Genomic DNA, 17,907 nt, shown 5'->3' on the forward strand with positions numbered 1-17,907 from the left:
AGCTTATTTGAGGTCGTAGTGTTTAATAGCCTGATGGCTGTAGGGAAGTAGCTTTTCCTGAACCTGGACATACACGTCAGCATACATTGCATTTAGCAGGAGTGGTCTATTTTGCTCCGCTATAGGATATTTGGTGATGAGCGTTTGCAGGAGGCGGAGTTGGGCTGTGTTACCGGATGTATTCAGGGAAGGTCAGACGTCGCTTTGCTTTCAATGGCGCTGCTGGTGCAGTTGTGTAGGGGGACCGCTGCTTTCCCCAGGGGGCTGAGCCGGGGGCTATGGTGCGGGGTGGCCGGGGCGGGGTTGATCCTCAGCCCTATCCCCGTCCGGGCAGTCACAGTAACAGCAACAGCAGCGGTGAGTTGTGGAGCTGGGGGAGCGATCACTGAACCCTGTACCGGTTCCCGGGACACGGGCTGGTCAAGGCGGACTGAGTCAAAGATCTTATAGCGAAGCTGAGTTACTGCAGCATTTTGTGTCTCTCTCTTCGGCACAAGAGGGGCTGCAAATGCTGGAGTCTACAGCAGAGAGCAAACTACAGAAGGAGGGTCCGACTCCCGACCCAGAAGGTCACTCCTCCCACAGATGCTGGCTGCCTCGCCCACTGAGTTACTCCAGCCCTTTGTGTTTTGTGCAGGAAGAACCAAAGATCTTTGGGAAGAACTCAGCGGGTCGAGCAGTATCGGTGGAGGCAAGAGGTCCAGATGCATGGTCTCGACGCGAATGTCCACCACCCTTTAGTCTCCACGTTGGATCCTGATCCTTTGAACCAAAGATCTTAGAGCAGAGCTCTAAGATCTTTGCTTTGAACATCTGGCAAGAGACTTTAATTGCTCATGTGCCCACGCCGGATGTTAGACAAAACTGATGTTTAGACAACAATTAACGAGCTCTTAAAGCATTTTTTAGGGATTTCCGCACGGGTTTCTGAAAAGGCTTGAGTGGTGGTGACAAGTTGGAGGTGGCTTGTTCCTGCCATGTGGTTTCAGCAATTTTAGGGTTGCAAAATGAAAGGATGAGCCGCTAACTTTGAAGTTGGGTACAGAATGTACTGAACCCTGCAGAGTACGTGCTTGGTTGGAGGTTTTAAGCTTCAGTTTTCCACTAACAGTAAAAGGTGTTCTGGAGCTGGTAGTGAATTTTGTCATGCATGTCTGCCTTCACTCAGGTGGTACTAAGAGATTGTTCATGTTTTCCATAGGCCTGTTGTGTACCTTCAATTGCAGATGGGAGGTTGATGATGTTCAGTGGGGATGTGTTACTGTAGGCCTTTGCCATGCCACTGTTTCAGACAGGCCATTGATCTTTGAATGAGTTTAGTTTAATATACAGCATGGAAACAGGCCCTTTGGCCAGCTGAGTGTGTGCTGACCAACGATCGAGTTCTACGCTATATCTTAATTTCACATCCTACACACGAGGCAATTTACTGAAACCAATTATCCTACAAAGTGCATGTCTTTGGAATGTGGGAAGGAACTGGAGCACCTGGAGAAACCCACACTGTCACTGGGAGAACATACAAATTCCACGTGGCCAGCAGCACCCATAATGAGGATCGAACCCGGGTCTCTGGCGCTGTAAGGCAGCAACACTACCGCTGCGCCTCTGCCATTTTTCAAAAATGTTAGTGTTGTTGTACTCAACTCTGAACAAAATTGGAGTGGCCTTGCTTCTAGAGTGTACAGGCTGGAGGTTGAACCATTTCCCATTCCTCCTGTAGAATAGCTCCACTCAGTGGGCAGTTTACAACATTACAGCGAGAGAGATTGAGAAGAGGGTTGCAACAAGAATGTCTGCCTCGTTTAATTAATCATTTAAGATTCAAAGCCTGGAGGTGAATTTCAGAGTGCAGCTGGGATTGAGGAAGAATTTCATAGCTGCTCCATGGTCAACAGGATTAAATGTTTTTGTAAATTGTCTCCCCGCTTTTCTCTTGGTAGTTGTCAGGCAGTGAAGATCATGTTTGTTATGTGACTTGATAAGTGGAAGCAAGAGTGTGGGGAGCAGCTCTTCAGCAAGAGTACCCTGGAGATTTGCGACACTGTGGGGAGATTGCCCCATAGTTACCACAATAATTTTCCACCTAGCATTTATTTCGAGAGGACTAGAATAGAAAAACAGGGATGTAATGCTGATGTTCTATGACACACTGGTCAGACCAGATTTTTTTTGTTTATAAATTATGATCAGGACACTGGGCTCTTTGAACTTGATCTTCATTTAGATTGTTGGTGATCTTTGACTTTCGCACCATTTTCCAGTACTATCCCCATAATCCTTGATTCCATTAATGTCAAGAAATCTGTTGATCTTAGTGTTGAATGAACATAACAACTGAAAACCATAGCTCTCTAGAAATAGAAAATTGCAAATGGTCATGACACTGAGAGAAGAAGGATTTCCTCATCTCGGTCCTAAAATGGTCTACCTATTATTTTCAAACTTTTCTAGTCTCAGCCTCAATCAGGGATGATGCCTTCCCTGCTTCTAACTGTTAAGCTCTGTTAAGACACAGCGCTCGAGTAACTCAGCGGGCCCAGAGATGCTGCCTAACCTGCTGAGTAAACCAGCATCTGCAGTTCCTTGTTTCTACAAGGCCTTTTAAGAATTTTGTAAAGTTGCAAGGAGATCTCTTGTTCTAACCATTAAAGAATGCAGTCTAATCAAACTATTCTCATCTGGAAACCCACCAGCTCCAGAACAAGTCTAGTGAATCTTTGTTGTACTTTTATGGCAGGTGCATTTTTTCTTGAATATGAAAACTAAAATTTTACAGGGTTGTCAGCATGCAGACCCACAAAGACTGTCCACAACTGACCTAAAACATCCTTTATTTTGTAATCAAACACTTTTAATAAAGCATAATGTACCATTTGTCCTCAATCACTTGTTTCACTTGCATTTTACCCCTCATCTATGTCCTTTTGAATATTCGTTACTTCCCAATCCGTCACCATTTAACAAATAGTTTGCTTTTTTAGTCCATCTAAATGGATGACCTCATATTTTTCCACAACGTACATCATGTTCTTTCCCACCTGTTCAGCTTGTCCAAATACCCTTCATGTCTTTTTGCATCCTCCATTGTACTCACAACCCCGCGTGGTTTAGTATGGTCAGCAAATTTGGGGGAAATGGCATTTAATTCTCTCGGCCAAATTATTGATTTGGAAGTGAACGTCAGGTTTCCAAGCTCCAGATCACCTGATTATTCTCCACTAAGCAAAAATTGTATAGCTGCTGTCTCTCATACAAGGTTCAAACTGAATCCCCGTCTTTCTGGTAAAGTGAATTGAAAAGGTTTTCAATGCACTCTTTGCAAAATCATTCGCTCAGTGTCTTTTAGCATTTAAAAATAGTTAACACCGTGTCCTTCTTTTGTAGGATTGATTAGATGCATTTGAATGCAGAACTGTAAGAACTTAATTTCAAAGTAATTTATTGATGGTGCTTTATTGAGTATATGAGTGACGCTGATTAATTGTATGTTTGCTTTTGTTTTGTATTGGAACAGTTCAGAAGTCATCTTTGCCCATTATGGCAGCACACAAAATACTCCATTTGCAGTCTGCATTATTTCAGTACAATGCCTCCACCACCAACTGGAGGGGAAAAAAACCCGAGGACTAAAAAGTATGGGGTAAGTAATTTAATCTTGGTAGGTAAGGTGGAAATGTTCTTATAATAACACACGATGAGGCCTTTCATTCCATCAGGTCCATGCCAGCTCCCAGGGAAGCAATCTCACGACGCATTTACCCCATATATTTTTGTACCTCTGACATTTTATTCTCTCGTAAGCATGCCCATTAACTGTTTTGGCTCTCGTTCCACTAACCTCCTGGTGGTTAATAAACCTAGCAACGCATCTTTGGTTTATGGGAGTACTTGGAAAGCTCAGAGAGTTGGAGCACATGCAAAGCCCACGTAGTCTGCACCTGAGTTCCTGATGAAACTCGGGTCCCTGGAGATGAGAGACAGCAGTGTTTTCAATGCCGACTACCATGCTGTTTGTATATGTGTGGTCAAATAATCCTGTAGACTATGTGGTAGTTGCACTGTACCTGCCCAGGTCCTTGCTTACCCACTTCTCCCTCTCTAATAGAAACATAGAAAATAGGTGCAGGAGTAGGCCATTCGGCCCTTCGAGCCTGCACCGCCATTCAATATGATCATGGCTGATCATCCAACTCAGTATCCTGTACCTGCCTTCTCTCCATACCCCCTGATCCCTTTAGCCACAAGGGCCACATCTAACTCCCTCTTAAATATAGCCAATGAACTGGCCTCAACTACCTTCTGTGGCAGAGAATTCCAGAGATTCACCACTCTCTGTGTGGAAAATGTTTTCCTCATCTCGGTCCTAAAGGATTTCTCCCTTATCCTTAAACTGTGACCCCTTGTTCTGGACTTCCCCAACATCGGGAACAATCTTCCTGCATCTAGCCTGTCCAACCCCTTAAGAATTTTGTAAGTTTCTATAAGATCCCCCCTCAATCTTCTAAATTCTAGCGAGTACAAGCCGAGTCTATCCAATCTTTCTTCATATGAAAGTCCTGACATCCATAATAAGACCAAACAATTCAAGGTGTCTTTTGTCAATGCAACAAGACATCTTCACATGTTGTGCAAGGTCTGGCTATTTCATAATGTTGTTAGAGTGGAAGTTATCAAATATTTGAAAGAAACAGTTTATCCATTGATTAAGATCTGATGAGTAAATATCTTTGGGATGATGTCAAACAAAACATTAACAGTTTTCCATATTACTATTAAACTATAGAAACATTAAAAATGGGTACCTGCTCTTGGTTCTAAGTGAACCTTAAGAAATAACTTCTACTTTCCAATGTTTGGTGTTTAATAGCATTTACCATTACATGTTTTACAGAAACAATTTAAAAATTTGGTTATTTTTAATTTGTTAACGTTTGGTTTATCTAAGGCACTTTTTCTCTTTCTTAGTAGCCTGTCACATGGAAGTCTTTAGCGGTCACCTTTGCTATAGGAGGAGCACTGCTAGTCGTCATGAAATACTTTAAGAAGGAAAAAGAAGAAAGTAAGCCTTTGCATTCAACGTACTTTTGTTGAAGGGTTAAATCAGGGCACTTCCAGAATGGTGGGGATAAAAAAACAATGGAGGTGGGAAGAGACAAGGTCTGTGCACAAAAGTCATTAATTACCATGGGTATATGCAAAGATTAATCAAATGGTTAATGGAATAGTCAATTTTATGTGAACCAGTTAGCTTAATCTTGTCACACTTTGTTCAATGAGCATTACTCCTGAAGGGGGACAGTGTTCATTGTGGATAGATTGGACCATAGGATTTAGTGTCAGGGGTTATGGGGAGCAGGCAGGAGAATGGGCTTTGGAGAGAAAGATCAGCCATGATTGAATGGCGGAGTAGACTGGATGGGCCAAATGGTCTAATTCTGCTCCTATCACTTATGAGGTGAGAAGAGTGATACATGGAGGCAAAAGGTTAAATTATATGTAGCGATCACTTAATTGGTCTTGGTCCGTATTGGTTTATTTTTGTCAAGTTTGCAGAAATACGGTGAAAAACGTTTTTGTTTTGCGTGCTATCCAGGCAAATAAGGATTCTGTGCCTGAAAATTCAAGATAAAAATAACTCGCGTTTCCGACTGATAGAGAATTTTTTCTGGTGGCAGCAAAGTATACGCTGGGGACATAATCTGCGGATTACAATGCAAACTTTCAGGGATGAAGTAACGCACCAGCTCTTCTCTCAACAGGCGGTGGACAAATGGTGTGAATCACCTTTTGCAAATGGTTAATCACACTAGGTCAATGCTGGCATGTAAATCTAAGGACGATAGACTTTTTACCACCAGGGGGATTCAGATATTAGACGCATACGATGGATTTAGAGGTAGATGCCAAGATCCCATTGACATGCAACGTAAAGTCTCACATTGAAAGTATTTCAGCATCACAAATTAGAACAGAAGAAATTCCAATTTTTCTGGCAATACAGTTTTGCTAGCACAAGTGGGAAGTTGGCCACCGCAATCAAACATGTACTGATGTTAGAGATCTGGGATTGATTGCTTCAGCCAAACAATGTGACCAGGTACTGTAGTGAAGCACAGTGTTGCACAAGCAGCTTTGTTGTGTAGAAATTCCTTGCCTTGTGCGCCTTCTAATGTTGCAATGCTGAGCGTACACCTGACCCACTGCATAGAAAACATTCCTATTGAATGCTCAGTGCGATGTAAAGGTGATGTAAAGGTGCAACGTCTCCAGCATTGCCGATAATTGTCTAGAGATTTTTCTATCTCAAACGTTTTTGTTTTGTTTGCTATTACATTAATTACATTACAATTTATCTAAAGAGAATGGTTTTGAAATTGTTAATGAAAATGTATAAACTTGACAAACACCTTTTGAAGTTATGAGATATATATCAAGCTGTTGACCATTCTCCGATTGACTTTGTCTAGAGCTTGAGAAGGAGCGGACCCGTAGCTTTGGAAAGGCAGCACTTGGAGGACCCTTTTCATTAATTGATCACAGAGGGCATCCCAAGACAGACAAAGACTACCTTGGACAGTGGGTCTTGATATACTTTGGATTCACACACTGTCCAGACATTTGCCCTGAAGAAGTGGAGAAAATGATTGCCGTTGTGGATGAAATTGGTAAAACATTTATACAAAGGATGCAATACAAAATAATTTAACATGTATATCAGAGTCTGTAAAAAGTCTCTGCATTTCCAAATGATTTTATTTTATCTGCTGATGCTATTCCATGAAGAACGATTTTGCAATTCCATTGTTCTTCAAGCTTGCTGTAGAGATCGCCTTGAGTTTGACGCAAATAATTGGTATTTCACTATTCTGCTTTTGCAGTATTTTATTGGTAAGTTTGTCAGGGGAAGTTGCTACAATTTACAGTTCTGCTTTCCTCTTTTTAAGTAGACACTTTTGGCTTTGTTTGGTGTTGGTCTGGACACCTGATTCATTCACTGACAATGTGTAATTAAAAACTAGCTGATTCACAATGTTCAGTAGGATATGGAAAATATTTCTGTCCGACTAATATTAATGCATCATTGCAGGTTTACATTGCTGCACAGTGAATCTGTAAATAATAGTCCCCAAGAACTTATTTAGCATACTATTTACTATTTCACAGCAAAAGGATTTGAGTATAGGAGCAGGGAGGTTCTACTGCAGTTTGTACAGGGCCTTGGTGAGACCACACCTGGAGTATTGCGTGCAGTTTTGCTCTCCTAATCTGAGGAAAGATATTCTTGCCATAGAGGGAGTACAGAGAAGGTTCACCAGACTGATGCCTGGGATGTCAGGACTTTCAGATGAAGAAAGACTGGATAGACTTGGCTTGTACTCGCTAGAATTTAGAAGATTGAGGGGGGATCTTATAGAAACTTACAAAATTCTTAAGGGGTTGGACAGGCTAGATGCAGGAAGATTGTTCCCGATGTTGGGGAAGTCCAGAACAAGGGGTCACAGTTTAAGGATAAGGGGGAAATCCTTTAGGACCGAGATGAGAAAAACATTTTTCACACAGAGAGTGGTGAATCTCTGGAATTCTCTGCCACAGAAGGTAGTTGAGGCCAGTTCATTGGCTATATTTAAGAGGGAGCTAGATGTGGCCCTTGTGGCTAAAGGGATCAGAGGGTATGGAGAGAAGGCAGGTACAGGATACTGAGTTGGATGATCAGCCATGATCATATTGAATGGCGGTGCAGGCTCGAAGGGCTGAATGGCCTACTCCTGCACCTATTTTCTATGTTTCTATATTACCAAATTATTTAGCATACTACCAAACAGCATACTATATGGAGGACTTCTCCAGTTAACAAGTTATTACGTTCCTTAAGATAAAGGATTATTAAATATAGATTCAGATAATGTATATCCTGTTATGACAAAGAAGGGGAAGTCAGGAGTGTTTAATTGTCATATGTACCGACAATGAAAATATAAGTGCAACCGAAGACAGTGAATGGAAGTTGATAGTTGAGGTTTGATTTGTGTAGTGTTCAAATCTTGATGTGAAGAAGCTATTCTTGAGCCCGGTGGTCACAGTTTTCAGACTCCTACACTACCTTCTGAATGGTGGGAGTGAAATGAGTGGATGGCCAGGGTAATGACAGCCTTTGACTTCCCTTTTGAGGCAGAGGCCCACCATGGATGCCTTCAATACGAATCAAAAATAGAAAATGCTGGAAACACGCAGGAGGTCAGGTAGCATCTGTGGATAAAGAGGCACGGTTAGTATTTTGGGTTGAACTGACTGTCACTGATAAGGTAGACACAAAATGCTGGAGTAACTCGGCGGATGAGGCAGCAATTCTGGAGAGGAGGAATGGGCGATGTTTCGGGTCGAAGCCCTTCTTCAGACTGATGTCAGGAGGGGGCGGGACAAAGATAGAATGTAGGCGGAGACAGTAAGACTAGTGGGAGAACTGGGAAGGGGGAGGGGATGGAGAGAGAAAGCAAGGGCTATCTGAAGTTAGAGAAGTCAATATTCATACCTCTGAGGTGTAAAGTACCTAAGCGAAATATGAGGTGCTGATCCTCCAATTTGCGCTGGGCCTCAATCTGACAATGGAGGAGGCTCAGGACAGAAAGGTCAGATTGGGAATGGGAGGGGGATTTGAAGAGCTGGGCCACTTCAACTCCCCCTCAGTGGCTTTTTTTTATTGAGGTCAAGAAAGGTAGCACAGGCAATCTGTTTCTAGGAGGCCAATCTCACAATTTAATAGGATAATGAGGCTGGAAGAGTCTGATTAAACTGGCATTGCATATTTTGCTATTGCTAGTATTTAGTGAGGCCTCGTTTCAGCAGGCGTGGTAGGCAGTGGGGCTTGGTGGGGGTGAGAACATTAATAGCACTCCTTGCAGACCCTGAGTGATGGAAACACCACCTGCAGCACCTCTCAGACTTCATCAACCCCCATCCATGGTGGGAATCTTTCTTCAGTTGTTCCTCCTTGCCATGAGCCTGACTGTGTGTTATTAGGACTAGAAGTTTGAATTGGCAATCAGGTGCAGGTCCTGTTGGAGCCAATCCACGTCCTTTTCCAAACCATCTGATTCCTACTATTATCTCCGACCATGATTTAATGATACGTCATTGTCACTTGCACCTAGGTACAGTGTTTGTTTCCGAATACAATACATAAAGTACACAAAGAGTCGCCATGCATCTGGCACCAGCAAAATGACAAAAATCATTAGAGTCCCGCTGATCCCTCTTTGTTCTCAGCGTCTCCCTTTCATACGGTTTGTCAGCAAGCCGTCCCTCTCCTCTCCATTAGGGGGGGGGGGGGGGCAGGTTGTCCTTTGGTTCATGATTCCCCTAAGGGTAAAAGTGCATTCATCCTATCTATTCCCCTCATGATTTTGTACGCCTCTACAAGATCACCGCAGATCCTCCTGCTCTCCAAGGAATAAAGTCCTAGCGTATGCAACTTCTTCCTATCGCAGCCTACGTTGAAGGAAGGTTAGAACCTTTCCTACCTGCCCACCATCTGGTTCCAGGTCTTTGGGGGTGAGGGGGGCGAGCAGGAGATTCAGACCCACTCCAGGCAGGTTCTGCGGTTGGGGTTTTGCAAACGCCCGCACAGCCTTGTGTCTGTCGACGCCGGTGCCTCAGGGCCGAGTTCGGAGACGGCTCCCTCGATAGGCCACGGCCCGATTGTTCTCTACCTTTCCTAACCAAATAAAAGGCATTTCAGTGATCTTATCTTTTTTTGTATTGTATCTTGCAGACAGAATCCGCTCTTTATCAAATCTGACGCCTCTTTTGATCACAATTGATCCAGAACGGGATAATATCGAAGCCATGGCAAGATATGTCCAAGGTAGGATGGTTAAAATATTGTTTGAAGAAATTAAAATCCTGGAATTACAATTATGAACAAACCAGTCTTTAATATTTCTGATTTCTGGTCTGTGATCCAAACACTTGTTCCCTTTCCTGATTCCTCAAACTTGCTAGGTGTTTCTTTGTACCTGACTGATTTGCTACTCTGGAAAATCAATAATAAAATCTAAAAAATCTTTAAAAATCTGCCATAAAGCAAGAGATCTAAAAAATAACTGTAGGTGCTTTTAATCTGAAATATGCAAGAAACACTCCGCGGATCAGGCAGCATCTGTGAAAAGGCAAACAATTAATGTTTCTGGTCTGAGCCCTTTGACATAACAGTGAAGGAGAAGTAGCAGGGTGGTTTTCAGTTGTAGTGAAGATATTGGTGAGAAGGGTAGAATGTAGGGATTTTATATCCAAGTTTAATACTTTAAGTTTCTATATTTTCTTTCAACTGAACTCTAAGAATCTGAAATATCAGTTACTTTCCATAAATGAGAATTATTGATGAACCAGAAATGCTTATCTTCTGCAAATGTATTACGGATGCAACTCATTAAGTTTTATTCATATATAGATGCTGATTGCGTAATTTAGCATTTTCAGCTCCAACTTAGGGTACATTGTGGTCCACTTTTGTAAGAAAGTATGGTTTCTCAACATTGACAGTATCTCTATAGTCATGATCGAATTTTAAAAGAAAGCACTTTGGGTCAGTGTTTCCACTTTGAAGGAAATTAGCTGAAATTCGGGTAATTCTGGTTGTCTTCGGGTACTTTTAGGGAAATGAAATCATTTCGGGAAATTTCCAGGCCCAGTAAGTCTTCCCCAACTGCGCATGCGCGGAATCCGGGCCCACTGCGCACGCGAGGGGAGACGCCAAACGGTCCAATCAGGCCCGCGGGATGATTTGCGGAAATAAAGTATGTACATGTATATTTACGACCATCCTCGCCTGCGCAGTTGGGGGAGGCCCGTCAACCGTGTCACAACTGAAAATGGTGCAGTTGGGGCGGTAGTCTCACGGGCGCAGTTGGGGAAGGCTCACTGGGCTGGGAAATACCATCAAATTCCAGGTCATTTGGAATTCTATTTCAAGAATTGTTTTGTTTTTTTGAGGTTTGGAAGCACTGCATTGGGTTATCCTGTGATGTAAAAAGCACGTATAAGTACAAGTTCCTAGTTTCAATTTGCTAGATTTTATTTTTTTTAAATTAAAAAAAAATTTGTTTTGTGGTACAAATAAATATTTGATTCTTTCTGTAGAGTTTTCTCCAAAATTAATCGGTCTGACGGGCTCGCAAGATCAAATAAACCAGGTATCGAAAGCATACCGAGTCTATTATAGCCAAGGACCCAAAGATGATGACAATGATTACATTGTAAGTAAATTCATTTCTACGCGCCTACTGAGTCTGTGCCATCCAGCAATCCCCGCACAATAGCGAATATTTTTAAGGCAGAGATAGATAGATTTTTGATTGGTACAGTTGTCAGAGATTATGGGGAGAAGGCAGGAGATTGGGGTTAGGGGGACAGAGATAAATCAGCCATGATTGAATGGCAGAGTAGACTTGATGGACTGAATGGCCTATTTCCGCTCCTATCACTTACTATGACTATCCTACACACTCTAGGGACAATTTACAATTTTACCAAGGCAATTGATCTACAAATCTGTACGACTTCTAGTCCTGTCTCAAAACACGATTCTTCAAATAGTGTTGACACTGGAGCCTATGCAAATGAGCAAGATCATTTTATCTTTTTTTCTTGGCACTATTTAAGAAATAAACTTCTACATCTGTTAAAATATTTCAATGTATAATTCTGTTGTCTATTTGTTTCAGGTTGACCATACAATAATCATGTATCTTGTTGGCCCCAGTGGAGAATTCTTGGACTACTATGGTCAGAACAAGACGAGTGCAGAGATTTCTGCATCTATAGCTTCACATATGAGAAAAGCTAAAAAACGGTAGTGAAAATAAGTAACTGCACAAAATACCTACCAAAGCCTGGCTGATCATTTTGGATAAAAGTGTACATTACTACAAATAAAAATAAATTGGTACAATTATTATTGGCTGGGAAAGTTATCTTGCTGCTTCTGGCAATTGTAAATATATGTCAAAGATAAAGACATATAAAGGACCAATAAATGTATAACAATTCTGCGAATACAACATAAGTAAAGGAAAATATTTGTTATAATGTTTGATACATGTTCTCTTCGTTAAGACTAGGGGTGTTAAGAATATTCTTAAGAATAAGGAGTAGGCCATTTAGGACTGAGATGAGGAAAAGCTTTCACCCAGAGAGCTGTGAATCTGGAATTCTCTGTCCACAGAAGGCAGTGGAGGCCATTTCACTTGGTGTTTTCAAGAGAAAGTTAGATTTTGCTCTTGGGGCTAAGGGAATCTAGGGACACATGGGAAAAAGCCGGAACAGGGTACTGGTTTTGGATGATCAGCCATGTTCATATTGAATGGTGGTGCTGGCTCAAAGGGCCGAATGGCCTACTCCACCTATTTGCTATGTTTCTGTGTGACTCCAAATGATTGCAGCTCATATGCCTCAACAAATGTTCACCAGTGTCCCTCCAGTCAGTATATCATTTAGTTCCTTTCTTCATTGTTGTCTGCACCATCTTGTTGCTTTGTGACCGTGGGTTCGACAGAGAATTCCCACGTTCTTAATTCCATGTATGAACTTGTTCCCACTTGTTATCTCTTCAGCGAGCAGAACCAATTACTATTTCTGTTACTTTACCCTTGAAGACACTGTCACGCTGCTGGGTTCCCCTTGACTAATGAAAAGATTTCATTTGAAAAACAAAATGCTGGAGTAACTCAGCAGGACAGGCAGCATCTCTGGAGAGAAGGAATTGGTGATGTTTTGTGTCGAGACCCTTCAGACTGAGACAGGAGTGAGGGAACAAGATATGGACTGGTACAAAGAATGAAGGCGTGAAAAGAACAGATCAAAACAGATGAGGCCCAAGGAAATGTACAATAGTTCATTGTTGAATGAGGATAAGGTGACAAGGCATGTGGACCATTTATATAATGGTCTATGGACACACTGATCTGTTTTGTAGTCAATGCCTACTATGTTCTGTTGTACTGAAGCAAAGCAAGAATTTCATTGTCCCATCAGGGACACATGACAATAAACTCTTGAACTGGAACTTGAAGGCATACAAACAATAAAATTAATCAGGAGGACAGTGAAACTAGTAGAACTAGTGTGGGGGAGGGATGGAAAGCAAGGGTTACATGAAATTCGAAATACGTATTTTCACCAACTGAACTGGTTATTTACAGGGATTTTCTAAAGTGGCCTTGGATTGATCTCAGGAAACACCTCAGGAACTACATTAGTTTTGCACCTGGGCTCCAGCATTAGACCGGTAGATCAGGTTAAACTATTTTACATTGCCCCTTCAACTGACCCCACCCCCCTGCTGGGATGAAGTGTTTCTGGTTTGCATGGACTCATTCTGCTGATCAAATAATTTTTACACCAGAGCTTCTCAGGTCTGGAGTGAAAGTCGCTGCAGACCACCGCCTGAACCTAGTTTTTCCCTCCCAACCCACATTCCATCCTCTAGCTTCACAATTTGCATCTCTTCCAACCTTTTGTCTCACACCTATTTTAATCTCTGACCTTTGTTCCAACCATCTACCTATCAACCCCTCCCCCCCCCCCCCTTATCTATTGTATCCACTGTTCCAGGTGTGGTCTCCTGTATATCGGCGAGACCAAGCGCGGGCTCGGTGATCGGGTCGCTGAAAACACGCTCAGTCCGCTTGTTGCTTGTGGAGATGCAGTTTGACTATTGACCACCAGGAGGTAAGGCTGCCCTTACCAAACGTCCACTACATGCATCGCCCAGCAGGGGTCACTGGAGATCGAATAGACATCTCCCAATTAAAAATGTTATCTCTCCACAAGGCTGACCAGAAGAAACCCATAACTGTAGTTAGTATGGCTAAGAATTTTCTATAACGTGCTTGGACTACGTCTGTGGGACATGGTAAATGAGGGTAGTGTACTACACCTGGTAAAACCCTGGTCTTGTTAAGTTTATGACTACAGCTATATATATACAACATAAGGCAAGAAAGCATTAGGGGAAACTCTAAGATCTGGACAGTGTAACCCACAGAAAAAATGGTCAGTTTTGATTCAGCCGGAGAATATACATAACCTGTAGAATTCAATGGAGAAACAAGGAAATTCAGAAGCTGAATTACAAAAAAAAGACATGAAGTGGTTGAGCATCTCAGCGGGTCAGGCAGCATCTCTGGAGAACATGATAGGTGACGTTTTGGGTTGGGACCCTTCTTCAGACTGATTATGATGTGCGGTTGAATATGTGTAGGGAGTATAAGATGAAGACGAGAGCTGCGTTTTCTGTCCAGAAAGAGAGTGTGTGAGAGCAGACGTGTTGGAAGTAGATGAAATGGTGGAGGGGATGCCACAGTTCAGGAAGGATGAGGACAATTTTGGTACAATCAGCTAAACCTTTTCTTGCAACCTTCTCCATCAAGCCCTTATGTCATTGAAGTGGGAAACTTCAAAGCAAAGGAGCTCGCACTGAGCCCAGCTAAACCCTTGTACACAGCTTCCTTGGCAACCATTTCCTCTTTCATTGCCGGCACGGATGCAAGTTTGGGCTTTTACTTTTCCGCTCAGCCTAAAGTGCAGTATTTTCTCAAATGCTTTGCTAAAATCAGTTCACAATACAACAAAAATATATGCTTACAAAATTAATTTAGTTGAGTGTATATGTCCATGCCTTTTTCATTAACTTCATTATCATCGTTGTTTGTGTTACTTTTCTCTTTTGTAAGCAAACACAAAGGATTTAAAAGTGTATCCAAATCCTTCATCTTCACATTCATTTCTCTTTTGGTAGCCATTCACCTGATCTGTGGATCCCTCAGCCCAATCTCCGTGATTTCAGAGATGCTGTCTAACCCACTGAGTTACTCCAGCTTTTTGTGTCTATTTCCTTGAATACACTTCAGTCCAGGACATTTAATTAATAATAACTTTATGGATGTCATTGCTAGGCGTGATATTTCAGTATGACTTGGAACATTAATGTGTTGACCATCTGTTACGGCACACAGATCAGACACAGGTCAATGTAACACTCTTCATCTGTGCTAATCTATTTATGAAACCATGCATGTCAGCTACAAATTGTAATCTGATAATTTGCTAAATGCCAGATTGAGTCAATGATTACAAAATTGCCATCATAAAAATCTGTACAAGAACCTATGAAATAGTCGTCAACTTTTCAAAATTAGCACAGATTGGATTACGCTTGTATAAAACTACTAACACAAATTACATATAACCCATAATTTATTATTCCTTCCGTGGGAGAAAGGAAAATTGCTTTTGGAGCAATTGATAATTCTGGTTTACTGTTGAACGGTAGGGTACAATTCACCTCATTTTCAAAAAAATTAAACTAATTACATTTTAATTTACTTGAAAATGTGATGAATTGTAGTCTACAGTTTAACAGTGAAATCAAAATGTAGACACGAGGAACTGTAGATGTTGAATTACAACCAAAAAAAACACAAAGTGCGCTAGAGTAATTCAGTGGGTCAGGAAGCATCTCTGGAAGACAAGGATAGGTGACGGTTCAGGCTGGGACCCTTATTCAGATTAATTGTAGTGGAGGGAAGGAAGCTGGAAAAGAGGTGGGAGCGGGGCAAAGCCTGGAAAGTGATCGGTAGGTACAGGTGAGCGGTTGATTGGCAGATGGGTAGACAAAGGCTGGAGATGAAAAGAAGTAAAAAGGGTGTAGGATAAGGCGAGAAGAGGAGTGAAGTATGAAGCCAGAGGAACGAATATAGTTGTAAGGGCTCAGGGGAAAGGTGACGGGATAGTGGGATAAATGGGTGCACACCAAGGAGGGACACAGGGAAGACAGGGGGGAGAAAGGAGAAGGGGGATTAGGTTGTTACCTAAACTTGGAGAGTTCAATATTCATACTGTGAGTTGTAAGCTACCCAAGTTAAATATGAGGTGCTGTTTCTTCAGGTTGCATGTGGTCTCAGACTGGCAATGGAGGAAGTCTTGGTCGGTATAGGAAAGGGAGTTAAAATGGTTTGCAACTGGGAGATCCCGCAGGGCTAAGTGGACAGAGCAAAAGGGGCCTAGTCTATGCTTGGTAGACAAAAGTGCTGGAGAAACTCAACGGGTGGAGCAGCATCTATGGAGCAAAGGAAATAGGCAATGTTTTGGGCCGAAACCCTTCCTCAGACTGATGGAGGGTGGGGGGGGGGGGGGGGGAGAAGAAAGGCAAAAGAAAGTGGAGGAGCCCGAGGGCTGAGGGAGAGCTGAGAAGCGGAGGAGACAGCAAGGGCTACTGGAAATTGGAGAATTCAATGTTTATGTCACTAGGGTGCAGACTGCCCAAGTGGAATATGAGGTGCTGCTCCTCCAATTTCCGGTGGTGCTCACTCTGGCCATGCAGGAGGCCCAGGACAGAGAAGTCGGATTCAGAATGGGGGGGGGGGGGGTAGTTGAAGTGCTGAACCACCGGGAGGTCAGGTTGGTTAATGTGGACCGAGCGGAGATGTTTGGCGAAACGATCGCCGAGCCTACCTTGGTGTTGTTTGGTGTAAAGGAGGTCACATTGGGAGCACCAAATGCAGTAGACGAGGTTAGAGTCGCTGTCTCAGCTGGAAGGAATGCTGGCGTTCCTGTAAGGTTGTGAGGGATGAAGTGGAGGGCCAGGTGTTTCATCACCTGCAGGTGCTGGGGAAAGTACCTGGGGAGGGAGTAATTTGGGCAGGAGGGTATGAGACTGAGGTTCGCTCACTGAAGGAGACTACCAGGTGAATGGGGGAGAAGATTCAAGGATGTTCCTAGGGCAGGGTGGAAGGATCTAACCTGCAAAACTGCTGCATCCTTGGATCCAGTGAGGTGAGATGAATGACCATTGAGCAGCTGCATCATGGTGTTGAGATTTCACTTGGGCCTTCTCAGAGAGGCCCTTATAGTCAGCAAAATCAGGGGTGGGGTTCAGCCGGCTGTGATTGCAATGAATTATTTAAATAATTCTTAAATGTGTCTGACTATTAACAAAGCGATTTCTATTTTTGGATGAAAAGATTGGAAAGTCATCCACTGATGCTGGAAACCCCTGTTCCGTGATTGCCCAACTCACACACTCCTACTGGCTCACTCCACCAAGCACCTCCGGCCACACATGCCAGAGAATGTGGCTCCTACTATCAGTCACCTCAGAACCCATAGAACTAAAACTCTACTCAATCTCTTTGACCCATCTAAGGAGAAAATGAGACGCTTAATATCCGTCAAAGAGATGTCAATAGCTCGTCAAGGTTTCCTCAAAAGAAGATAGACACAAAAAGCTGGAGTTACTCAGCGGGTCAGACAGCATCTTTGGAGAAAAGGAATAGGTGATCCAAATGTCACCTATTCCTTTTTCTCCAGAGATGCTGTATGTCCCGCTGAGTAACTCCAGTGATTTGTGTCTATCTTCGGTTTAAACTAACATCTGCAGTTCAATCCTACACATGGACAATGTTCACCAGCATCCAAAAAAAATCCAAATTATGTTATAAAGTTTTCATGTAGCCTTTTATTAACTTTTTATTAACATTGTAGGTCAAGGTCTTGGCATTTTCAAAAAAAATGAATGAGAAATATCTATGATCAAAAATCATTGGCTTCATCCATCATTGGAGATTTTAACTATAATTGGTCTAAAATCATTTGCCAAATGCTTGTCATGTTGAAGCATTAGGATGGAATACTCACAGGATTGTAGATACATGTTTCAAGGAAATATGGGACTGCAAGCTGAATAATATTCAACAACATTTTCAGCAACATTTTCATGGCACATCTGCAAATCTGCTCCCATGGTGCTGCTGACAAGTATTTTGTTCACAGAATGAAACCTCTTGCCAATTACCAGCCTTATAGTTTACAATTGTATCTTTGGGGAAAAAAGAACAATAAATACAACAC

General features: G+C 42.4%; 1 protein-coding gene across 2 annotated transcripts; it reads left to right on the top strand.

Moving 5' to 3' along the window:
- The first annotated feature begins 189 nt into the window (after positions 1-189).
- On the top strand, positions 190-11,953 carry LOC116987831 (protein SCO1 homolog, mitochondrial). 2 transcript variants are annotated; one of them, XM_033044087.1, is made up of 7 exons: positions 190-357; positions 3,518-3,643; positions 4,972-5,062; positions 6,471-6,668; positions 9,773-9,865; positions 11,140-11,255; positions 11,724-11,953. In XM_033044087.1, exons 1-7 carry the CDS (start codon positions 214-216, stop codon positions 11,853-11,855), a joined length of 900 nt encoding a protein of 299 aa, XP_032899978.1. In that variant the 5' UTR covers positions 190-213; the 3' UTR covers positions 11,856-11,953. The 2 variants fall into 2 exon arrangements, with proteins under 2 accessions (XP_032899978.1, XP_032899979.1); XM_033044088.1 differs by lacking the exon at positions 190-357 and having other exon boundaries at positions 4,969-5,062.
- The last annotated feature ends 5,954 nt before the right edge of the window (positions 11,954-17,907 follow it).

This window comes from Amblyraja radiata, chromosome 26 (assembly GCF_010909765.2).
Source record: "Amblyraja radiata isolate CabotCenter1 chromosome 26, sAmbRad1.1.pri, whole genome shotgun sequence".
NCBI lineage: Eukaryota > Metazoa > Chordata > Chondrichthyes > Rajiformes > Rajidae > Amblyraja > Amblyraja radiata.

Excerpts from the sequence above, each read along its gene's own strand:
- LOC116987831 (XM_033044087.1), top strand. The coding sequence starts at position 214 with ATGGCGCTGCTGGTGCAGTTGTGTAGGGGGACCGCTGCTTTCCCCAGG. Across the intron at positions 358-3,517 it reads CAGTAACAGCAACAGCAGCG|TTCAGAAGTCATCTTTGCCC; the intron begins GTGAGTTGTGGA and ends GTATTGGAACAG. Across the intron at positions 11,256-11,723 it reads ATGATGACAATGATTACATT|GTTGACCATACAATAATCAT; the intron begins GTAAGTAAATTC and ends TATTTGTTTCAG.